This window comes from Mya arenaria, chromosome 6 (assembly GCF_026914265.1).
Source record: "Mya arenaria isolate MELC-2E11 chromosome 6, ASM2691426v1".
NCBI lineage: Eukaryota > Metazoa > Mollusca > Bivalvia > Myida > Myidae > Mya > Mya arenaria.
In genome coordinates, this window is record NC_069127.1 from 58,989,237 (window position 1) to 59,016,341 (window position 27,105).

The window sequence follows — 27,105 nt, forward strand, 5'->3', positions numbered from 1 at the left end:
TTCAATGAGTTTTCTTTGTGTACATTCATAGGGAAACGCCCATTGTCAGTGTCATAGTAAAACTGAGTGACCTTTATAACTAATATACCATTAGATTACAGACAGCACTGCATTTTGCGACCTATCATTTTTATCATTTTTTTTGAGAGCTGGGATTCTTTACCAAACCGTCCTATGTCACAGTATATAACTACTGTAGAAAAATGTAGATACAGTCGGAACTCGTTGGATCGAACTCCCAAGGTCCCGGCGAAAATACTTCGAGCCTCGGAAAATTCGAGCCATGCAGAAACGTTTACCTTCAGTATAAAGAAATCGGTCCTTTACTTCTAGTTCGAGCCAACAGGGAATTCGGGCCAAGCAAGTTCGAGCCAACGAGTTTCGACTGTATGGATATTAAATATTTGTATACGAGAAACGCCATCGTTATGCTTATTTGATGCTTAGAAAATATTGGAAACTTCCTAGAAGATTTTACTATTTATGTAAAGTATGCATATACTTGCGTGGAAAAATGGTTTCCACCCAAACACTTAGAATTTAAGGAAGATTTTACTATTTATGTAAAGTATGCATATACTTGCGTGGAAAAATGGTTTCCACCCAAACACTTAGAATTTAAGGAAGATTTTACTATTTATGTAAAGTATGCATATACTTGCGTGGAAAAATGATTTCCACCCAAAAACTTAGAATTTAAGGAAACTAAACACCTATGAAACTAAACTAGAGTAATTTTCATTTACATCTCTTTTGTGATAAAAATTGAAATTAAGGCTTATTTTTCTTTTGCTCATACAAGACATGAATTGGCTATAATTGGCTAAATGAATTATAATTTCTGATTACCAATATAAAAAACCTGGTTTCGTCTCATTGTGGCGCTTCTAGTTTATTATGATGGTGTACGTCTTGTTATGATGGTATTACATTTATATAACATTACCGGCGTCATACCGGTATAACGAGTTTTAAAGTGTTCAGAAATGGTGTTTAAATCCTGCACTGCACCTGGGGTCTGTCTTAATACAGATCTTATGCCGTACACTGAACTTATCTTATTATCATATTTTCATAATTTTTCAATATATTTATTTTAAAAATGAAAACACAGCAGATAAAACAACAAAAAAACAAACTTGATATTATCCGTGATGATACAACAGATTTACGATCTGCGGAAACAAAAACCTTTACTAAAACGGCACACAGGCTTCCAGATTGCACCATAATCACTAAATATCATTAGCAAAGGTTTTGTCATGCAACAGTTGAAATTAATATTTCAAATTTGTTGCTGCATGTTTCTGTCCATTCTCCCGATATCGATGAATGTGTAAGTTGTGATCGGATTTACCGTTCGAAAGTGCATTGATGGCCAAAGCGCCAACATAATGATTCAAGTAATCAGCATCAACTTTGCCTTGCTAGCCTATCAAATGGTCGGAATATTGTGTATTGAACGACTCATAGTATTTACTTGGCCAAACACGTAACACCTCTTGAAGAGTAAAGAAAACTGTAATTTGCATATTGCTTCTAATGTCGATTATATTATTTCAGTGTACGTATCGGTACATGTTACCTAATGACGTCAATTTTTACGTGGCTCGACGTCATCGGAACATGTAGCAAGGTTTCCTTAAAAAATGTTCTCAATAGGCGTTTCCATCGTCATTATATCATCGATACTTTGCTACATAAACATATTTAAAATTTTAGAAATGGAGCATATTTCGTTAAAAGCGGGTCGATTGAAGGGTACAGCAACGTCGCCATAACGTTATAAGGCAACAGCCTTATTTTTTATGCACTGTTAGTACGACAGAAGATTACTTAGTTATGATAAAACCACTCTGAAAAGTGACATAGATCGTGGTCTTTAATATTCCATGTGTACGTTGACATTGCGGGGAATATAACTAACTTTCATCTGTACGTTGACATTGAGGGGAATATAAGTAACTTTCAACTGTACGTTGACATTGAGGGGAATACAAGTAACTTTCATGTGTACGTTGACATTGAAGGGAATACAAGTAACTTTCATGTGTACGTTGACATTGAGGGGAATACAAGTAACTTTCATGTGTACGTTGACATTGAAGGGAATACAAGTAACTTTCATGTGTACGTTGACATTGAAGGGAATACAAGTAACTTTCATGTGTACGTTGACATTGAGGGGAATACAAGTAACTTTCATGTGTACGTTGACATTGAGGGGAATACAAGTAACTTTCATGTGTACGTTGACATTGAGGGGAATATAAGAAGCTTTCATCTGTACGTTGACATTGAGGGGAATACAAGTAACTTTCATGTGTACGTTGACATTGAGGGGAATACAAGTAACTTTCATGTGTACGTTGACATTGAGGGGAATACAAGTAACTTTCATGTGTACGTTGACATTGAGGGGAATACAAGTACTTTCATGTGTACGTTGACATTGAAGGGAATACAAGTAACTTTCATGTGTACGTTGACATTGAGAGGAATACAAGTAACTTTCATGTGTACGTTGACATTGAGGGGAATACAAGTAACTTTCATGTGTACGTTGACATTGAGGGGAATACAAGTAACTCTCATGTGTACGTTGACATTGAGGGGAATACAAGTAACTTTCATGTGTACGTTGACATTGAGGGGAATACAAGTAACTTTCATGTGTACGTTGACATTGAGGGGAATACAAGTAACTCTCATGTGTACGTTGACATTGAGGGGAATACAAGTAACTTTCATGTGTACGTTGACATTGAGGGGAATACAAGTAACTCTCATGTGTACGTTGACATTGAGGGGAATACAAGTACTTTCATGTGTACGTTGACATTGAAGGGAATATAAGTAACTTTCATGTGTACGTTGACATTGAGAGGAATACAAGTAACTCTCATGTGTACGTTGACATTGAGGGGGATACAAGTAACTTTCATGTGTACGTTGACATTGAGGGGAATACAAGTAACTCTCATGTGTACGTTGACATTGAGGGGAATACAAGTAACTTTCATGTGTACGTTGACATTGAGGGGAATATAAGTAGCTTTCATCTGTTCGTTGACATTGAGGGGAATACAAGTAACTCTCATGTGTACGTTGACATTGAGGGGAATACAAGTAGCTTTCATCTGTACGTTGACATTGAGGGGAATACAAGTAACTTTCATGTGTACGTTGGTTTAGACACAGAAGAATTGCAACAACTATTGATTGGCGTTGTTCATACAATCAACTGTATGCTCGGCACCTGTTTGTATGGTTGTGGTTCCGGGAATGTCGAAATGAAATTTCCAAGATGGCGTCTCACTTCTGTCCGGGAATAGAGGACAAGGTTAAACGAATGCGCCATGGAATATGTCATGTGGTTACCATGCATAGAGAAGGGAGAGTTTCGTCGGAACACAATTTACCCGGTAATGACTGCTCTACCCAACCTTTATTTTTCGTTAACAATTGAATTTCTAGATTTATTTTAGGTGCTGTAAGATCGACGGGTTACAAACTTATGATAAAACCACACTGACATGTGACATAGGTTGTAGTCGTAAATCCTTTTAGCGTCAATCCTGACATTGCGAGGAATAAAAGTAGCTTTCATGTGCACGTTGACAATGCGGAAATTATAAGTTTATTTTATGTGTACGTGCGGGCAATATTAGTATCTTACATGTGACTGTTGATATTGTGAGGAACATAAGTATCGTTCATGTGCACGTTGATATTGCGAGAGATAGAAGTATCATAAGTATTAATCATTTGTATCTGTAAAATCAACATGTTAAAATAAATTGCGACTAATGAAATAATATGACCTGACAGGGTGTATCTTAAGTTTAAAGAAACATGTTTGTACAATCACGCATAATCCCTTTTAAATAAATCTAAATTCAAAGACATGTGACTTAGTTCCATTCAAAACTGAATGTACAGGTGCGTAGCTGGGCCCATTTACGAAACGTATATTATGGATTCTTGTGTGTTTTATCTTTTTTATATCTTTTTTACCCCACACTGTTTTTTTATCCCACTATCACGTTTTATGGTTCTATCCCACACTGACAGACTGAACAATTAAATGAAACCCTACAAACCTATCCCTAACCATAGCCCAAACAACAAAATATAGCTTTTGTATTTACAAGCGGATTTTTTAATTTTGCCATTTATATTACATAGCTTCCTTTGCTACTTAGTCGCCATTTAAAATGCTTACAGAGCTACTTCTCTTTGTTTTAATTTAGCCATTAAATTACATAGTTACCTCCCTTTACTACTAAGTCGCCATTTAAAATGCTTATAGAGTTACTTCACTTTGTTTCAATTTTGCCATTAACATTTGCATAGTTACCTCCCTTTGTTATGAAGTTTCCATTTAACATGCTTACAGTTACTTCCCTTTGTTTTAATTTTGCCATTTATATTACATAGTTACCTCCCTTTTCTACTAAGACGCCATTTAAAATGCTTGACAGATTTGCTTCCCTTTGTTTTAATTTTGCCATTTATATTTACATAGTTACCTGCCTTTGCTACTATGTCGCCATTTAAAATGCTTACAGAGTTACTTCCCTTACTTTCAATTTTGCCAATGATATTAAATAGTTACCTCCCTTTGCTACTAAGTCGCCATTTAAAATGCTTACAGAGTTACTTCCCTTTCTTTTAATTTTGCCATTTATATTAAATAGTTACCTCCCTTTGCTACTAAGTCGCCATTTAAAATGCTTACAGAGTTACTTCCCTTTCTTTTAATTTTGCCATTTATATTAAATTGTTACCTCCCTTTGCTACTAAGTCGCCAGTTATAATGCTTACAGAGTTACTTCCCTTTCTTTTAATTTTGCCGTTGATATTAAATAGTTACCTCCCTTTGCTACTAAGTCGTTATTTAAAATGCTTACAGAGTTACTTCCCTTTGTTTAAATTTTGCCATTTATATAGTTACCTCCCTTTGTTATAAAGTTTCTATTTACAATGCTTACACAGTTTCTTCCCTTTGTTTAAATTTTGCCAGTTATACTTACATAGTTACATCCCTTTGTTATAAAGTTTCCATTTTAAATGCTTACACAGTTTCTTCCCTTTGTTTTAATTTTGCCATTTATATTTACATAGTTACCTGCCTTTGCTACTATGTCGCCATTTAAAATGCTTACAGAGTTACTTCCCTTACTTTCAATTTTGCCAATGATATTAAATAGTTACCTCCCTTTGCTACTAAGTCGCCATTTAAAATGCTTACAGAGTTACTTCCCTTTCTTTTAATTTTGCCATTTATATTAAATAGTTACCTCCCTTTGCTACTAAGTCGCCATTTAAAATGCTTACAGAGTTACTTCCCTTTCTTTTAATTTTGCCATTTATATTAAATTGTTACCTCCCTTTGCTACTAAGTCGCCAGTTATAATGCTTACAGAGTTACTTCCCTTTCTTTTAATTTTGCCGTTGATATTAAATAGTTACCTCCCTTTGCTACTAAGTCGTTATTTAAAATGCTTACAGAGTTACTTCCCTTTGTTTAAATTTTGCCATTTATATAGTTACCTCCCTTTGTTATAAAGTTTCTATTTACAATGCTTACACAGTTTCTTCCCTTTGTTTAAATTTTGCCAGTTATACTTACATAGTTACATCCCTTTGTTATAAAGTTTCCATTTTAAATGCTTACACAGTTTCTTCCCTTTGTTTTAATTTTGCCATTTATATTTATAGTTCTCTCCCTTTGTTACTAAGTCGCCATATAAATTGCTTACATAGTTACTTCCCTTAGTTTTCATTTTCCATTTTAAATCCAGCTTTTACAAAATTACTTGCCTTATTGGAAATACCGCCATTTTATTTGTATCCCCTTTGATTCAAACTGATAATTTACCTTTAAAAATAACTTACCTTTGTTACAAAATAGTCAAATTAATTTAACATAGTTATTTTTTAGGCGTTTTTTCATAACGGGTTCACATTGGGGTCAATGGGCACTGGCAGACCTTCATTAATTACAGAAACAACGAAAAGTATCAAGCCGCTTGATGACTGAAATTTTCTTACAACTCTTTGATTATTTTTACACATCATCCATTATGGTGGCCAATTTCGAATAATTATCGATTACCAACCATGGCTGCCCCTCCGTCGCCATTATTACTGCTCATACCATTAGTGTTGCCCCTGCTGTCGCCGTTGTTATTCCTCCAGTCACTGATTTTGCTGCTCTCGTCCTCATCGTTCTTATAACCCCTCTGGCATTTTAAATGCTCCCATTATTCTTGATATCCATTCTGTCGCCATTGACTCTTGATATATCTCTCTCATAATTTTATACATGGCTGGACCAAACATGATGATTGTTGACCTTCCCGAGGCCGTTGTTACTGCTCCCATCATCAATGTTCCCCAAGTTGTCGCAGTTTGTATCCCTCCCATCGTCATTGTTACAGCTCTCGTTAACATTGCTCCACTACCCATGATTGTCGTTTAAGCTCCTCTCCTAGCTATTGTTACCCCTCATATCATCATTGTTGCCCCTCAGACACTGTTGTTATTGTAACGTTTCTTCCCTAACTAGCTCGGCCATGCTACCTTAAATTAAACTATTAACCTATTCTCGGACTGCATTGTCCCAAAAATTAAGTATGAAATTAATATTATATACACGTGATTGACAATGATTGCTTACAAAAACCGAATGATTAGAAATAATTGGTATGGTTCAAGAATCAACGTTCAATTATCCCAAAAGCAAGAACGAACAAACAGAAACACTACAACAACTATGCTATAACTTCAAACAGGACCAGCATACAAAACGCTTATAAACCAATCACAATATATCAGCGAAACCCACAGTCCTAAATGTATAGCTTTTACGGGGAATCAAACCATTGACCCTGTTCCGTCTGTATCGCAATGATCCAGGCTTACTAAAAGGCCAAAAAGAAACCCCACGGATGTCCGAACCTGGAAACTAGAAGCTGTAGCGCAATGCTTCACTTTAATTCTCCTAGCCTCCAATAGTTCAGAACCCGCCCTAAACAGTACAAAAAGATACTTCAAAGCTTCCCTATATATTATTAACTTGATGTTCTTACATCGGCGTCGAGACACGAACTAACTATTTCTATGCATTTCGCTTCTTATATACCCTAACATCATGTGACCAAAATGGAATGGTCCATTTTAACAAACATGATGGGCGAAACCATTATATATAACTAACGTTACAGAGTAGGGGTGTCAAGTTTATCAAACTTACGAAAAAGTAGAAAACTATTAAGAATACAACTTAGTTCGTATTAATTAATCATTTACTAGCTAAATTTAGACATTTAATACTAAAACCATAACATAAGTATTAAATACACGAAATCATCATAAAGAACTCATAGCGATAAAGCGAAAATCAAATACTCTATAAAATTCACTAAAACAGAAATGATTATTTTCCGGGCTCCGGACTACATGATTCCATGAACATTACATTATTATCATTGTTGCCCTTCTGTCAACGTTGTTGCACCTCTTGTCGCAGTTCCTGCCGCTCTCATCAATATTGCTGCCCCTCCTTTTGTTGTTATTACCATCCTGTCGCAGTTATTACTGCTACCTTTCGTCTATGTCACCTACTCTGTTACCGTTGTAACTCCTCCTATCTACGGTGTTACAATACTCCCAGACCCCTTTACGGCTTCCATGTAACCCTTCCCAATGCAGTGTGTACTGCTCTTGTTTATCATTGCTCCCACTTCCGTCATTGGTGCCTCTCCTGTCTTCATGATTATGTCTCCCAGATTTTTGGACATTTTACTACTACCGGTATATGCATTTCACATTAGAAACATATTAGTGTCAATCAAAAAAAGGTGCATGGCTTGTTAATCCCCAGCTTTGCACCCCTTCTTTATTGGTGCCACAGTAGTGCATCAAACTTTCTGTGTATATTGTTTATTGGCTAATTACCACTTAGTGCCATATTCTAAGAAATACGACTACGGGTTATGCTTTGCCTGATCAACATTCATTGATCCTAGATGTGATCCATGATACCAGACACCAGGGGGCAATCAAGATTATGACCAATAAGCAATAGTGTTTAATACCCAAGATTTAGTGGGGTCAGGTATAGAATGATTAAACTTGGCCTTCAAACAAGGCATAATCCAAATGCCACTTTGCGGCAAGTAAGTCGTTTTTTATTGCCCTAATATTGGTTTACAGTCAGTTTCAACCCATAAAGAAGATTTGATTGTCAGTGCTATGTTCTTGTGAGCCGAGTTTAAAGGTATAATTTCATTGGCCTGTCAATGAACAGTAGCAAAATTTACATGTTTCGATGTTTATCAGATTTTGCCCGCTTCTTCAGTGATTCGTTCCACGTGATACCTAATATATAATATGCCAATCGCTTGAGTGACAGTCACTTTCTTTGATGTGTACATTTTACAAACAGAATGTTAAACTAATAGAATTAGAAAAAAACAAAGCAAGTAAATTAATATGCTGTTGAATTGTTGCACTGAATTCAGACTGGTTTGAAAATAACACTTAATCCACCCGGACGCTTACACTGACCTCAGTTGAAAACAAGTGACAAAAAATACTTCAGCCAAAGTTATGACACACGTCGGCATTGCTTCTCGGCGGTATATGTACTAAGTTTTGCTATTGAGATGTCGAAGAGGGTCAAGTCATCCGGTTATATTATTTCAACATAAACAAATGCGCTGGCCAACCACTAGAATGCCTATTTAATACCCAGTATCGGGGAAAGCTACATGTCCTTGGAAAAAATAACCCAAGGCATAGTTCATTGGTATGTATTGTGGTATTCATTAAGTACAGTTTCATACACAACAAAAGTGCATGTAGAAATACATCAGTTATAAAGCATTAAATACAGAATTATACAGAATTATACATATATACATGTACACATATCATATTTACATAGATACTTAATTAAATATTGACGAAAGGCAAACTTTCAGAAGTTATTTTTCAATGGAACATTAAACCATTTTACACCTTTCTTACATAATATACAAGTTTTATTCTCTAGCGAAATACCACCATCTATAAATAAGATATCCTGAAAAAATACCCAAGAAAAGCCCCTGTAATTCGCTACAAAATACTGAAAATAATATATTTTTTAGAAACCAATAAACTTGCATCAAATGGGGATTACTTCCATCATTGTGTTACATTGCTAATGAGCCTTTCGGCTTCAAAGTATTTCTGAAAATTGGAAAATAATTCCCAATCTAGCTCAAGCTTCTACCTTCTTACATTTAATGGAATGAATAGATGAATTTTACTTTTGACTGTTCAATGATGTTATAAGACTCTTTAGAAATAGGAATAACGATGAACTAATGTTTATGAATATGGTATTAGGAATACATTATACAACATTATTCAAAATACATTATAAATAATATCAAGACATTAATAAGAAGTTTCAGGTTTATAAGATATATAGCAAATAATACGTAAACATTAAAAACAGAAATCAAACACTCAAAAATCAAATGAAAGCAAACATAAAAATGTTCTTGTTAAAAACAAGCAGAGATAATAACAAGAACACCCTTAAGCCAACGCTTGTCTGATTTCTGTTTCAGTCGAACAGGACATATAACTTAACAATCATTAAAAAAGGTTATGGGCTTTGCTATACATGTGCGTATTGTCTGTGGCAACAGGTGAACCAAGTTTCATTTGAACATCTCAATTTTTTTTTTTTATTTATGGCCAAGGTTAAAAAAATTGCACAACAATATTGATGCTGGGACCGATGACACTAAGGCTATCAAAATAACTTTTTTTCAAAAAACAGATGTGCTGAAAATACATCAGAAAAAAACAAAAAAACAACTAAGTACAACAAGTATCTTGGAAGATAAATTTCGGCTACACAAAGCTATCAATATGATATCTTCACAGCAGGACCAAAAAAATATACAAACAACATAACACACAGTTTGAATAAATAAATATCTTTACAAGTAGTTTATATTGCACTTAAGCCCTTAACAACATTGCCTTGTCATTGCAAGGGGAGTAACTCAATTTCATTACAATTTCTTACTATTTCACAGTTATGTCCCTTGATATATCAAGAGAACTCATCAAATCCCTACAGCAATGTCAGTTAGTTCCAAGTAATTCAAAACAAAAACTACCATCAATTGTAGTTTCTCCTGTAGACTGCAGTAATATTAAATCTTTAGTACATAACTGTCACTTTTCAAAACGTGCATGTTTTTATAATAGAATTTATTAACAATCTATTCCCAAACTCAACACGTTTCTGGGATGCTTTCCATTCGTTGTTCGTTGTTGTGGTGTCTTTTCACAATTTCTCTATATAAGTCTTTGCAAGTATTCTCTGGTGTATTATGTCGACGTAAACTTCCGACGTTTATGTATGGTACATTGTCATACGGATTTTCATCATAATCCGGATCCTCTACATTCTGAACATTTTTGCATTTTACTGGAGTTTCGTATCGAACAACTTCTTCTTTCTCCGGATTATAGGAAGGCATGTTTTCACTGAGTTTTATATGGAACGCCTTCCAAAGGTCGTCTTCCGTTACATTTTCACAGTCAGTTGCTTGATAAGATGCGAGGCACATGTCATCCTGTCCCCCCGGGTATAGCACAATTCGTTTTACCTTCTCCGGTGATCTCGTCGGCAACGTTTTGCTGTACATTTCAAGAAAATTAGCCTTAGGGTCGTCGTTAATGGTATCATCGGGTACAGATTCTTCCGATCCAAATGGAAAAGGTGTTACCATAGCAACAGGCGAAAAAGTGACAGTTTTGTTTTTAATCTTTTTTTTTGGCGGAAGAGTAGCATTTGTCAGCTCCCTTGCAATTGACTGTGGCTGAATTGCCTTTCCGATTGTGACAAATTCGGATTTGGGCATGATAACCTCATCTTCATCTGAGGTTTCGCTCTCTGTAATCTGCTTATCAAGAAGTGGTTCGCAAGGTGACAACTGTTCCATGTAATTAACGTACCCTCCACCGTTCGGCATATTATCCATCGACTCAGACGATGAAACCCCTTGCGAGAAGGCTTCCTTTAATTTTTGCCCAGCTGATGAATTCACATCAGACAGTTTTGTCATCCTCATAGGGCTTCGCTTGATTGAACAATACTTATCCTCATCGTAATCGTATCGACAATAAGTATTTGATGAATGGTTGGTTTCCTTGCTCTTCAACATTGGAGAGGGGAAAGGTGGTGGCTCTTGACGTATTGGTCGACGCTTTGCCCGAATACGCCTGTAATATATATATATGATCATATTATTTAGTACTGTAAACTCTCTTTCTTAGTTCTGTATACTCATTATATAAGTATCAAGGAATATAACAGGGTTTTTTTTGGGTTTTTTATTTGACTTCGTTAGTATTGCAGAGGCCGCAACGCCGTAATTTAATGTTTTTCCAATTGCATAGTGGAAGAATGTCTTATTGGTAAAATCCTAATTGAAACATCCCAACTTTTCCCTGCTAACTTAATTAACAATGCTCAGCTCAACAAATTGATCAGTGGTATAGCTACATGATGACTGCATGCTCCTTATAACCTGAATCTTGACAAAAATAGAGTTTTATGAAGAATACATGAAATTTCTGCTCCATCCACATTTTGACATCAATCATTTATATCGTTCCCTACAGCATTCAAGTCTGATTCTTCGATTTTTTTATTCAGGATTGATTACTAAATGTATATATAATACTATGATTTTATACTGAAATAATATATTGTAACAGTGAAAAAGTTTTGTATCAATATACACATGAATATGATTGTATAAGCAAAAATAAGGTTTATTAAATTCAATTCTATGCATACTGTGTTCGCTGGCTCAACAGAATAAATCTTATAGAAACATTAAAATGAGTTCTGTTGGGTTGCTTTGTATGTGCGTAAATATATTAATTCCTTGACTAATTATCCCCCTGAGAAATTATGGAAAAAATTATGGGATAAAATATGGGAAAACGTCAAGATTTGTTAAATTTATTGAGATTTTTTTATACACCTAATGTTACTTGATCATTAACAGTTCAACAGTTTATCATTAAAAGATGAAAGGCCAATAGTTTAAGTATCAGAGTAGGATAGGAAAATACAGAAGCACAGGATGAACAATTTGATGCCTCATCTATCAATGAACATAGAACATTGATTAAGATGATAACAAACATATACCTATAAAATACATATAAAACATAGGTAGGAAACAGAATACAGGAAGCGATTCATGGCCAGTTTACTATATATAATAACCTTATCTCTGGGATACAAGTCTGTATTTATATCTCTAAATCATATCATTGATCATGGAATGGATGCATTTCCTGGCTTATCAGTAAATTATTAATTAGGTGTATATGGCATGAAATTTTATGAAAATGATACATAATTAAATCATGTAAAATGATTCCATTTTAAATGTTGGAACAATTTAAGTTCATTCTGATTTATGTTAGCTCAATTGTGAAGATGTAATTGTTAGCAGCTTTTATGCTTCAATAAGATTGATAGTCATTTAAGGTTTATTAAATTATGACTGCCAGTGCACTGATGGAATGTAACCTTGGTTTGATAGATCGACATTATAACCCTGGTTCTTTAGCATACACCAGGGTATAGCACTAGCTGTCACACGGACACCCATTTAACATCTCTCCTGGAAGACAATTAGTTTGTCTTTAAAATGGTATTCAGGGGAATCAAACCTCTGACCACTGGATTGATAGCCAAGTGTGTTACCACAGATCGTTAGACCACCCTGGGTAGAAACCAGACCTGGTGTCCTTTTGAGAGACCCTAGAGAACAGATTATAAATACCCCTGATAAGGCTCAAACCAATGCAATGGAGTGTTGGACACCTATTCATCTACACCACTCTTACTTCAAGCATACTTTGTGTATCACATTGAAAATCTAAGCCTCAATGAAGTTTCTTACTTTTCATGAGAATTTCACCACAGCCCAAGTTTATCTTGATCTTCAACCAAAACAAATTCATTAAATAGTAATAATTCTGTCAAAACAACATACAATATCATGTAGTCAAAACATTAACTGGAAAATAATGATAGAGCCAATCTTTGTAAAAGGGCAAACATGACATCATTAAAGGGTCATAACTCTGCCAAGATCTGATTTCTCAGATAATTCATAGGATAGGTATTGTAAACAAACAGGTCATATCCTTTACCAGTTCCACTATTAATTATCTCTAACCATGGCAGTACTTTATAAATCTGGATAAACATCTTTTCTTAGTAAGTTGTGCATGGACAGTTCATGAGCATTCATGCAGAACTACATATAAATGTTCATTTCATCAGCATGTACAAGTTTAAAGGACAATTCATCAGTATTTAAGGACAATTCATCAGTATTCTGAAGGGTAATTCATCAGTGTTTAAGGACAATTCATTAGTATTTTAGTGTTCTGAAGGGTAATTCATCAGTGTTTAAGGACAATTCATTAGTATTTTAGTGTTCTGAAGGGTAATTCATCAGTGTTTAAGGACAATTCATTAGTATTTTAGCGTTCTAAAGGGTAATTCATCAGTGTTTAAGGACAATTCATTAGTATTTTAGTGTTCTGATGGGTAATTCATCAGTGTTTAAGGACAATTCATTAGTATTTTAGTGTTCTGAAGGGTAATTCATCAGTGTTTAAGGACAATTCATTAGTATTTTAGTGTTCTGAAGGATAATTCATCAGTATTCTGAAGGGTAATTCATCAGTGTTTAAGGACAAATGACCAGTATTTCAGTGTTCAAGCACAGCTAGAACAGTCATTTTTCATGAACATTTATGTTAGTTTAAACTTATTTAATTTTACAACGATTGTGAAACAAGCTTTTGCAACTAACATTAATCACTCTGGTTGGCACAATATTTCGCGAGAATGTGGTCTTGTGTTGTGGGGGGAACCGGAGTACCGGGAGAAAACCCAATTGTCCGGCTTCATGACCACTAACCAAACTCACATGCGCCAATGTTTATTATTTAATTAAATCAGCTTAGTCATAAATGAAATTCACCAGTGTTTATGAACAGGCAAACAGTTTTTATGACCAATTAACAGATAGAGAAAAGTGGCCAAACTTACAGAAAGAACTGTTTAAAACATGCCTGGAATACTAACAGACGGATGGCTGCAAATTATGCAAATTTTGCAAGAATAACATAACAACAGACAAGAATACCTAGACAGACAGACAGATCATATTAACTAAATTACATCAGAAGTTTGCACTTTACACAGATGATTATGACATAAGCCACATTTGAAGAACAAAGCAAATTTTCTAAGCCAAATCACTGATTTAAAAGGCTAGGTTTTGGCATTTATATCCCCGGTAAGCAAATTTTCAGCTGATCCAAAACCTACCCCCCTCTGATCCACCCCTGATAAGAAATTGGTTGAAATGAGGTCTTTGAAATTTAAGGTTATCTTTTCAACTTTGAAGTCCGACCCAGTTTCCTGGGCGAACCTTGAAAACATTGATTAGATAACTATTTATGTATTCTGGTTCTTGTATAAATGTTTGAGTATTTAATTCAATCTTCTTAAATGATTCATAGCAAGCTGCTTCAGAATGTTGAAAAGTTCTCATAAAAAAAAAAAAATGCCTGCAAGACTTTCATATATATTGGAGACATGTCGCCAATTTTAAAGTACCGTGTCACTGCAGTCTTCTAGAGTGAAGGTTCTTGAATAATTAATATAATCAGAGAAGAGGTCGGCCAAATTTGCCATAAAGTTTTTGTATTTTACCATGCTTGACAACTTGATACAAATATATAAACCAGACCTACAACAAGAATGAGGTCAAAGTAAATTATTCTCATGCCAATATTGCACCATTTTATGATAAATTTCGTCCAAAACGCCACTAGAATTTGGGAGCCCTGGTATTTTGGAGAATGGCATGTGTCCCAAGTGACGCCCCCAAAAAGATAAGCCCAAGACTTAATAACATCAATTCTAACATCAATTCCTGGAACCTCATTCCTTAAGTAACTAATGTATCATGATGTATTTTGATTAATATTATAGCTCCATATAAATCAAATATATCCTTTCAAGGGTTATAATTATTGATCGAACCACACAGTACTTCAATTGAAAGGAAGGGCTTTGACACTCACTCACTGTGCATTCCGTCAAAACACACTTAATTGTTTGTCGTTTAATTAATATTGGATATAATGATATATGACACAGTGCTCCAGCAAGGATGGGTGCTAGGTCAGAATTTAAAGTGCACTTTTGATGTTCATTGAATGTGTAATGCCCGGGCACTTACAAGGGTCAGAACTGTTCAATTCATATTCTGTGTAAGTGTTGTAACTACTTTCAATACTAATAGTTTGTTATGAATACCTCAGCTGTTATATTTACTTATAAAATTATGCATATTTATAATTTTAATACTTATTTCTGAAAATTAACTCTCATCAAACCAAATTTCAGGGCATTGAGCTAGTGAGGGTGTGGTAAAAAGGCAGCAGGATGCTGGAAAAGGGCAGCAGGGTGCCCCACCCTGCTATTTAGGCCTAGCTGGAGCATATACTGTTTATATTAACTAGAAAATACTGTCTGCATATGCTGCACTCACTGATGTGGGCTTCATTATATCTCTGCAATCAATGTCTATCATGGTCTATTAAATGTATAAGGCATGCCAGGAATGTGTCTGATAATCAATAGTTGATGGAAACCATTTAGAAACATAATGCAGCTGATTTTCAGGAGGGGACCTCTGAATGCTCAATTTTCTGTTATTTATTTGATTCACTGTATGTTTTGAGTACAGTTGCAACAGCCCTATGAACATGGCCATATCGGAAAGATATTGGCATCTGGTCCAACCGATGGCCCGATAACACTCCGATATTTATGTAATTATCCCCCTTTGTGTATTGGTACACTGAAGCTAAATTTTAAATTATATATTGAATGACTAGAAATAATCTTGATATTTATTTAATACTTTAAGTGCTTTTTAGCTGATCAGAAAAAAAGACTGGTCCGATATCGGACCCATGTATTTTGAAAAATTGATAAGAAATCTTAAACAATACAGGATATCCCTGGTAACGGTGGGGGAAAATCATTCTTATTGAAAACATATAATTATTATTATATTTTAGATATTTGAAATGGAAGTTCCAAACAAATAAACTTAAAATCAAGTGAATTAAAATCAACAAGGGAGGTATAAGTAACCCTTGAACTTCCATTTCAAATATCTAAAATATAATAAAAAATTTTTTATCCATTTGAATGCAAACAATATGATGGCATATCTCTGATAAAATATTCCTTCGTAAAATTCGCTCACTTCCTTAAAAACACAAATACAACACATGCTGCAGATGATAATCCATTTATACTGCTTTCCTTGAAAAAAAACTGTACTACAAAACAATTAAGTAAAAATTGCAAATTTGAGATGTCTTACAGAATTCAGAATTATACAACCTACATTTACAGCCGATGGAATTGCATTAAATATGAAGGCTTAAAGGGGCTGTACGCCGTATGATGAAATAGCGAAAAAAAAGAGAAAATTGTTGAAAACTGACATAAACTTGGAATAGATGTGTACAATGCATTGAAACTTACTAACTGAAGTACCACATAGTTTACAATTAATTTATTTTTAGCAGTTATTTGGTATTTTTCCATTAAAAAAGATTACTAGGTATGTCTACCTAGTAGAATTCATTCCTTCACGTAATTGGCTAGTCGATGTTATCACGTGATATTACCAAGTTAAGAATAAAGATTAAATATTCCACTCGTTGGGAGTAAGCCTTCGTAACACAGTGGATACAACACTGGACTGCAATTTTGGCGACACTGGTTCGAACCCGGTGTGCGACTCAATTTTTTTTTTACATTCTTGTATTGTTTTTACATTTATGATATCAAAGAGTAAAACATTCTATTGAATAATTGTCCTGAGATTGGTTACAGAAAAAAACATTTTTTGGTACCAATTTGGTGTACAGTCCCTTTAATCATTAAGAGTTTCACCTGTGCGAGTGTTTGAAGGTCCGCTTACTGTCACTCATCTGCTACACACTCCCTGTGTAAAATTTTGATAATTTGTCAGCCAATGATGAAGTGTTTTAAGGCAGTAAAATGACCTGAAGTAATATTTTAATGATAAAGAAGGGCTGGTTCCCTATGCTCAAACTATCCATTCTTAATAATTTAATTGTTACTTCAGGTCATCTAATTATTACTAAAAATTGGTTTTGACCACCCAGTTTGTGTTGTGAAAGCTAGCTAAGCTCTTAATTTAGCTTAAACACTGAGGGCTTTATTTATATTTCTTGTATAAATCTTCCTTGAAATGTTTTTAATCTGTTTTGTAACATCAAACATAAGCTCAACAAAGCATGATCTTCTGATAATGCATTTGGAAACTATCCAAACAGGAAACACTGTAAAATTGCACTTCCATTTCTCAAAAGTTATGTTCTGTATGAACTTTCAACAACAATAAAGTTTTAATAATCCATAATTACCCCAGGGAGATTAGATTAGTTTTATATAGGGCCTCAAAATTCTCCTTAAAAGTTGAAGGGAAATGTGGCAGCTGCCATTTAAAAGTGAAATTTCACAGACAAAAAAGAATTTTAAAACAAAAGTTTTAAAAATATTTGGTAAAAAATTATTCTTCATAGACTGTTAGCTAGAGAAAATTAGACCCCAAAATGGGGAAAATTGAATACTTTTTAAGGTGGTGAATCATGCAGACTTTTGGTCAAACAATCAACTAAAAGACAGACATGTTTTGGAAATGTTTTAAACTAAGACAATCATCCCCAATCAATAATACCAGAAATAAACCAAGGGCAAATACTCTGACAAATGCAAAACAGAGTTGTCTTAAAGAGTTGTCTTGCAGTTATGGTTAAAACTTTAAATATAAATAAGACCTATTAAGGGCATGCATAATTATGAAGATGACATTTCAAAGACATCTATTAAATTTTGTGTTATAACAAAATCACGTTTTTATGTATCGATCCTTCACTCTCCTAGCATACAATGATTTTGCAGGGTTTCTAAAGAATGAGTGCAAAAGCCAACACAAATATAATTATAAGAAATACATCCAGCCTACCACACATTATCATAACTCTGCACTAGATTATCTTTGTAGATGAATAAGAAACACTGGCTTCAAATACTTACTCCTGACAATAATTGGTAATACTCACGGAGGTGTTGATATATATATATAATTAGGTTTACCCAGACAAATTACAGACCACAGTACTTTGAAGTCTTCATGACAATGATTTACAACACAGTGTCTTACAAATTGTTTTAAGTGCGTAACCTTGGCACCGAATGAAAAAGAATATATACATTTTGGGACATACACATTTTAAAACTTCTTGAAGCAAAACAATCAGAGGAGGAGGGGGCACCCGGCGAACACCCCCTCAAAAATCTTCCAAGTTTACTTTTGATGTCAATATCGGTGATAAAAATAAATGATATGCGCTCAAAATGCATAATTTCCAATAAGAAATTGTTAAAATGTTTTAAGGGGAGTACACCTAACCCCTCCTGCCAACATTTTGAAACCATTTAAACTTTCGTTCTGAGGGAGGGGCTTAGATCAAAAGGCTGTGCCCCTAAGTTACACCCCCTCTCACATCCATTCATGGAAATGCCCCTGATGTTAAAACAACAACTGCTTGGTGACATTACTGTGAACCAAACTCACATGCCCCCAGGCCTGGAATCAAACCCAGATCACCTAGGTGAAAAGTGAGTCCGCGTACAACTGCACTTAAACCCTAAACATCAGCACCAAATGCCTGCAAGATTTAACTCACTGTTTTTACTTAATTTTCAAAGTTAATCAACATTGATCAATAACAATTTTATTAACTTTCAGGTGGGTAAATTGGGAGTCATTACAAGGACGTTTACTAAAAGGTTCCACCATTCTAGTGACATTAAGTGGGCTACAATCATTCACACATCTGGCTTTTTATTTGTGTAAAACCACTCCAATTTTTCCTCAATGACAGCTACTCAGCCATAATTCATAACTTAATTAACCACAAAACAGTTATTACATGAGCTAAAACCATTCAAAGCGCTCAGTTCTATTATACATCCCCTGGCAACCCAATATGCGTGTTACCATTACCTAGATAGGAAATGAACCATTTTTGGTCTGACAATGGTTTACATTATATGATTGATTAAACAGAAAAACAAAACAGCAATATTCTACGATTTCCAAAAATATACACTAGACTTATTTACAGGGGCGTAGCTATTCATTTGGATTCATAATTGTAATAGGTGGGTCCGGGGGCATGTATCCTCGGAAAATTTTGAAACCATGGTGCAATCTGGCGCTTTCTTGGTGTTCTGAGGTGCCTTTTTTAGTACTGGAAAATGGACTGTTTTAGGATCACGTACTCCCTCTGCAGCTTTGGCTTAATTTTTTGTCAGAATCATGTGGATTCAGCCGCGTACTGGCTATTAGGCAGCTAAACGCCTGATGTAGATGGGGATTTGCACAAGATGAACTTGGCTACTTCGCACTTATATAAATACCTCCGGACATTGTAAATACCAATTATGAATATTAAAACTGATGATTATCAAAATTTGTTTACTAATTGTAATATATGAGCCAAAACAGGAAATGTTAAAGTACTCATTATATAATTCCTCGTGGGAATAATGCTAGATCATGGCACCAAGTGACATGGAATTATAAAAAGTTTAACTGGTTCATGAATTGTGGCAGACATGAAAACTCTACCGGCAGTAAGTAAATTCTTCCTCTTTGAAGCCTCCTTACTGCTCTACCAATGTCCCAACAAAATCTACCGCTTTTTTAAAAATAAATCTTCGGGCATTACCGTTTTCCAAAAAATTATGAAGTAGATATGCAGAAAAGTCATCCAATTACACTACCATTCACAATAAGAAAAAGTTTCTAACATTTGCCACGTTTTATAATATTAAGTTTGAATAAAGAACCGGATTGAAAATAAAAATCATTTTCTGGAAATAACACAAGGGAACAAATATTCTAGACAGTCTGCAAAAAGAACAGCATACACCACTGAAGTTTTATGTAAATAAACATTCTCAATGGGTCCATTATGGGGTCATTTCTCCTTTTGTGCAAAATGAATCAAGTAATTCTGATGTCTAGATGTCATATATTATCAATGCTCTAACAGTCAGAAACAATCATCATATCAGATATAAAAAATATTCAATAGAAAAAAAACATCTCTATGATTCTCTGCTTGCCAATATTAAGAAGTATGCAAGGCTGCAGAATATCACAAAATTGCTTAGTGTTGCTTTTATTTTATTTTTGATGAGATGGCAGTATTTTCCAAATCTGCAAAAGTTACATTTATTTTTATAAATCAGCAGTAAGCCCCTTTTTATTGTAATTAGGTGAATCAGAATATTTAAAAGAGGCTTGATCAATAGACAAAATATAATCTCAAACACTAAGCTGACTAAAAGGTTATTTTAAGTACGCTTTTACCCCAAAAATGGGCCGAGTGTCTGCAAAACTCATGGCCATTTTGGAAAATGCATACTAAAAACATTTAAACATTTATACTTTGATTCCTATAGTTACTTTTTATAAGAGTCTTCAATAAATTTCAGACAAGAACAGAACTTGCAATAAGTCAATAATGTTTATACGGTTTAAAAAAAACAATGATAACATACCACAGCTTATACATTTAAATATTAAGCGAAAAACTTAAAATTAAAAAAAAAAAATTATGCACTAGTTCATAGTTTATAGTAATTTTCACTTTTAGCAGTTAAATCTGAATGAATCGCTTTCCAGTCCCTTTCCTAAGTAGAAAGAAACCTGTACTGCTGTCCTTTAAGAGAAGCCAAAAGAACATACCCCTGGTGGGGCTCGAACCCACAACCTCTTGGGTGAGAGGCGGACAGAACCCTCACAAGACCACATTAAATGCCCTAGCATTTTATTTCACACCTACGAACAACTTCAAACAGAAACCAAAATATTTCTCAGGAAAAAGCAACAGTAAATGATTGCACTTGGCACTATGTTTCGTACATTGAACAATAAAACAGTCTGAACAATAATCAAAGTAAGACAGCCTAGAGTCACATTTCTCAGAAGAAAATGAGAAAACAACAATATTGCTTGATTTTGCACTTGCATTTCTTGTTTATATTGCAAAAACTTGGCTCAAACAATACTGAACTGCAGACAAGACTTGATAAAACTTCTCAGAAAAAAACACACACTTGCCCTGGCATTTCATTTTCTATTCCTTAAACAAAGCTGAAAATTATCAGTAAGCATTTCATTATGTACACACAGCTTCTCAATTCATTGCCTGAGGGTTAAAGGTCTTGTAATCTTTTTTTTTTTAAATGAACAAATAACTTACAAGAGCACCATAGAGCGAAAACCAAAGGCTATTCTGTTTTTAAATCGAACAAGGTTTTTCAAGTCGATCAAGGGTATAACTCTTCAAATTATTGAAGCCAGAGTAGTTTCCCTTATAATACACATTAGCTAAAGAACTTCAGCGAACACGTTATATTACCTTTTTGGATGTGTTCGCTGAAGAGAACGCCGTATCCAAACCCTACCAGAATTCGTAACATTTTTATGTCACGCAGTTATTTCACTTGTATGCATTGTACAGACAAAATAGCTGTATCCTTAGGTTAATGAAGTAAAATGTAGTTCACAAACTCATTTTCAAAACCAAAAATCTCTTTAAAGATAGTTGATTTAGCATTTTAATAAATCCTATTACAAGCATTCGTTATCTAGGTCATAGTTGTGTTCAAATTTAATCACGTGACATCAAGATTTTCAGAAAATACCCATGTGACCTAGTGTTTATTTTACTGTTATTTTTTCTATTTCGAATAATTAATAATAACTAATAACAAATTTGGAATAAATAAATTGTTTTTACTTATCAAAAGGTATTTACAGCCTTACTGCAATTGGATTCAACTAAATGAACAATGCGAATCCGAAGCTATAAATAGAATCAATCGACGTCATCATGGTCATGTGATTGCATTGCATCGTCACACTCAATTGATTCTGGTTGACTTTACCATGGGGGTTACGCCATCACTTTAATGTGTTGTATAAATTCAAAAAAATAAATATCAACATTAAAGTTATGGACACCAGAACTAAATACACATTTACATACCGTCTATGGCAATACGTGTACCAAGTTTCATTTCAATATCTTGAACAGTTTTTGAGTTTATGATGACCAAGGTAAAGTCTTAGGACAACAACAACAACACTGACAACGATGACGACAACAACAACAACACCAATGCTTTGAGGTTACACACCACCATTGTTTTTCCCTATATAATTCAATGTAAAATTATAATTTTTAGACAACATTTAAAGGCATTTCGAGCGAATGCAGGCTATGATAACCACATATATTCTTAAAGTACAAGCTTTAAATTACATTTTAAGCCAATAAAACAGGGGGGGTCAAGTTATTCCTAAGAAAAATCACTCCACTTGAAAAACAAACTCTAAAAATTGCACCGTCCGCCATGACAGTTCTTCCAAAATGACTTTTCAACTATAGGGCAGCGGTTTATGCTTTAATCTCTACTCTAAATGATAAATCAAGCAAGAATAGATATTTAAGGTATAAAAGTTTCAGGAATAATGATAGTTTTGATTTACAGTGTATTGAGCATGTGAAAACATGTCTATCAATCATAAGAACATTTTTTTTTTATTGAGAATTTTCCACACAACGGAAGTACATATGACGTAATGGTGACGTCATTCCTTGACAATTCCAGCCCATTGTCCATCAACACTTTTTTTTACGAAAAATATATGTGCTAAAAGTCATTATCCAAATACTTTGTTTTAAACAACCTAACACATTCATACCTGACACACAAAATGATGATGCCGATGAGCCCGATAATGATGACGAAGGCCACTGCCACTGACACACCCACAATCAATGCAACTGAAAAATAATAAGTGTCATTGTTTATATAATCATCACCAGGATTATCTTTGTAAATGTAATGAACACACTCTTTTCAATGTAGATCAGGTTTGATTCCCGGCCTGCAGGTTTTATATTTAAGTGTGAATGTCTAACTACAGGACTAATATTCTGAAGGTCCTGACAAACTGGGAATCTTTGGTGACTGCAAACAGTCACAATAATATGATTAATACTCTACAACAGTTTAATTTTGAGAGTTCCAGGGATGCACATTCAGTCGAAATAAGTGTGTTTAATAATCTGGAAAATGAAATCATTGAAAAAAAACTTTAAATGCACATTGTCCAATAAATTTAAGTACGGTATCAGCCTGTCATCCAAGAGATCACAGGCTCAATCCCCAGCAGGATGTATTATACCTTTCTCATGGCCTATAATAATATAACACAATTTCTGATTTCTGCCATCTGGAAAGTGCATAAAATTCACATATTTCATACACAAGTTTTCATAATAAAACTAAGAGATATTTTTAAACACCACCCCAGAATTTTACCCATGTCAGATATGGTACTGGTTGCCCCATCCTTGGTTGCGTTACTCTGGGGTCCAGAGTCCCCTGGTTCAAGGGGCGGAGTTGGATCATTCTTATTAAGGGTTCGGCTTGCTGCATCATTCACCGGGTAACCAAGGTAGCGCTTTCTGGCATCACCGCAGAAAACTTCGACAAAGTCTCGGTCTTCTTTGGCTACAATAATAAAGATGTTGTTATATTCTATAGATCTTCACTTTATAATTGCGAAAAGAAAATATAAATTGTTCTTCAAAATATCTGTCATCAATATTTCAATAAAATACTTAGATTCCACAATTTACTTGGACAAGCTATTGCAAAAGGATCATTTTATTTAGCTTTTAATAACTTATTAATACAGCTATTCTGATTAAATTATTAATGTCGGCTTTTCAAATGAAGTTAAACATTGTTTTAAGTTTGATAAATATGTTTTTTAAGATGAATATGATAAATGTACCTTTTGCCTGAACCCAGACAAAACCTTTCGCTTTTGGCGCTCGTGTATTTAACGTCAAAGTCACAGCTCGAACATCGTTATTATAAACATTCCTGAACGCATTTAATCCAGTATGACCACACGTGATCACTTTTCGATTCCCGTCATCGTCTCGAAGTTCGATATCTTGATAACACTTGTTACCAACTTCAGAACGATAGAAAATAATATCCAACGCATGTATGTAAATCCCCACTTGGTTTCCCGTCTTAATAAGGCACTGACATTGGCGTTCCCCAGCTCTTATCGGGTATGGATAGTTCTCGTTAGAGATGTAAATCTGTTTGCTCTTTTTCTGCATGTTGGAACACACCGGTAATATGTCAACATCTGAAAAAAATGTAATTATCAATGTACATCAACATTGATATATTAACAATTATCTTCTCAAAACTGTCTCCATGGCCTAGTGGTTAAGGCATCCGCCTACTGAGTGGGAGGTATTGGGTTCCATCCCTGGCCACGTCATACCGAAAGACTAAAAGTTGCTTCAAGTAGCTCCCTGGCCTAGCGCTAGGCATTTAAAGGGTAGTACTTGGAAAAGTGGTGTACTCAGTACAGGTTTAACCCAGGATAGTTGTACCCCGTGTGTCGGTACTTTACACCGAGCACATTAAAGAACCAAGGGGTCTCTTCAAAAATCTAGAGCTAGGGTATCGCACCCGGACTTCCTTGTATCCCACCACTACCTCTTCTGAGAGTTGCTCCTTCAGCAAAAAACAAAGGACTCTTGTCTTGCGCGTTCACAGGTTATCCTTGACCGCAAGGCCTAACAAATACATACATCTTTCTTAATATATGTGAGGCGCTCATAATTAAAATCCCCTTTGAGTACTCTTTCCTCGCGCCCCAAATACTCTTTCAATTATTAAACTTATCTTGCATTAAAAGTCAATAAAATTATTTTGAGAGTTTCATATAGAATAATGTTAAATTTTCACTTTCTGCATAGTGTGTTCCACCCCCTGAAGTCCCGATCAAGTACTCCATAAAAGCTCCTGAATATATATACACTAAAAAGGGGGAGGTTGGAGGTTTCATCCTCAAATTATTGTATATATATAGTCATAAATTGCCATTTTTAAAAACTATTACTCTTAAATATATTTACCTGGTATACAGTCATGAATGACAGTCATATAATCAGTCATTGAACTGTAACCCTTGGCCCGACATTTATCCCCTGACGACGCATTATTTGCCTCAACATCGCACCCTGGTAACCCCGAACACATCATATTCAAATACGGGTACTTGGAGTCATCCTCGCTGACCAGGCAGTCATTGTATGTCGGATGACAACAGTCGTCGGAATATTTACGCCCTTGACCAGTGCATCTTGGGTTACTTTTAACGCCAAAGTAGAGTCGTTTGATCGCAATCTTATGGCCCTTCGGACAGTTGAGGCGAATTCGTTCCCCACTACAGCCACTCGTGTAGATGTTTTCGAGTGTCGAAGCGCTCGTGACTGAAATTAAAAAATAAATTTTATCATAAACCCATCATAAATCCACACTCAATACATATCACAAAATACGATTGTCCATATTCCACTCCAGTGGATTACGGCGGTATTCATTTCTTGTGACATCATGTCATAACATGTATCGTTGCGCGATGTTAAAATGACGTCATTAAACAAAATAGTGCTTCGTTAAAATGACATTTATTATGAAAACATGTGGCTTTTAAGTGATCTAACCAGTAATGTATATAATAAAAGGGTTATCAGTATTGCATTTTGATCTTGGATGTCATGTTCGACTCTCGTGGATTTTTGCAGATTATGATTTTACTAGGCTTGCGCCTCGTAAAATCCGATTCTGCAAAAATCCACTCGAGTCAAATACAACCTCCTGGATCAAAACCCAGTACTAATAACCCTATTGTATATACTCCGTGAAGGTTATACAGATAATAGAATTATATGCCGCAACACTTATAGAGTAAATGCGCATCAACAGTTAAAAATAATTGTTCACAATATGATGGAGTACATTAATTTTGCCTAATTATTGCTTGGCCCATTATCCTGAAGAGTTTCCAGCTCACAAATTGCACAAAGATAGGTAATCACCTTATCATGAGTACCGGTATGCATAACCTAGCTACCTGGACCAAAATAAGTCTATGAGTAAATAAATTAACTGCATAAAAATGTGCAAATCTTCTCAAAAAAAAACTGCAAGAACCAATATTTACAGGCTTGTAATTTTCATGTAAACAAAACCTAATTCAGGAGCAACACAAAATCATTTATTTGATGTGAAAATTATCTGCAAATGTCTGAATGTCTACCATCTCAGAAAATTGACCTGATCATGAGTGTGTCCAAGGTCAATTAGCCACCAGCACCAGCAAGATAATCAAGATTACCACAATTACCACCATCATTAATGCTGTATAATGGTCAGGACAAGTACCTGTGGTATTCATCAACATTGATTGTACACAAATGGAAAGAAATATACAGCACATGATAGCATCTGAGAATGTAAGCATTAGTCTGGATCGAATCAGGTTTGAATAACTAATTGCTGTTACATATATTGCCATATCTTATTTTTGCTTTATTTTATTTTATAAAATTCTGACATTTTGGTCAATTGAATAATTAGAGGGGGTGGGGCAGCATAAAAGGAGACTTAATTAGTCATTGGTCGATTCCCATAGGTGGGACTTTGACAATTAAGCCTCAGGTAAGTCCACCACCCAGGAAATAATAAGGCTTGGCCAGATTTTTTCCAAAGCCATTTTAATGAGGGTGAACTTTGACCCCAGACATGAGACAACAAAAGTGCTATTTATCTTTTAAATTCTCTAGGAGTGCCTGCTGGCCCCAATCCCCATCCTCTGACCCCAACAGGCCAAACATTGATAGCTAGGTGCATAAGTTAAAGTTTTATAAAATGTCCTCCCTATACTGTATCTAAAATGTCGA

At 34.8% G+C, this 27,105-nt stretch overlaps 1 protein-coding gene across 3 annotated transcripts in view; it reads right to left on the bottom strand.

Moving 5' to 3' along the window:
- Window positions 1-8,833: 8,833 nt before the first annotated feature.
- Window positions 8,834-27,105, bottom strand: part of LOC128239458 (uncharacterized) — a 38,114-nt gene continuing 19,842 nt past the window's right edge. For all 3 annotated transcript variants that reach the window (XM_052956097.1, XM_052956096.1, XM_052956098.1), the window contains 5 exons: window positions 25,276-25,632; window positions 24,126-24,494; window positions 23,648-23,839; window positions 23,025-23,106; window positions 8,834-11,301 (listed from right to left, as the gene is read on the bottom strand). In XM_052956097.1, coding sequence (XP_052812057.1) covers window positions 10,308-11,301; window positions 23,025-23,106; window positions 23,648-23,839; window positions 24,126-24,494; window positions 25,276-25,632 — 1,994 coding nt within the window. In that variant the 3' untranslated portion in view covers window positions 8,834-10,307. The remainder of the gene's footprint in view (window positions 11,302-23,024; window positions 23,107-23,647; window positions 23,840-24,125; window positions 24,495-25,275; window positions 25,633-27,105) is intronic.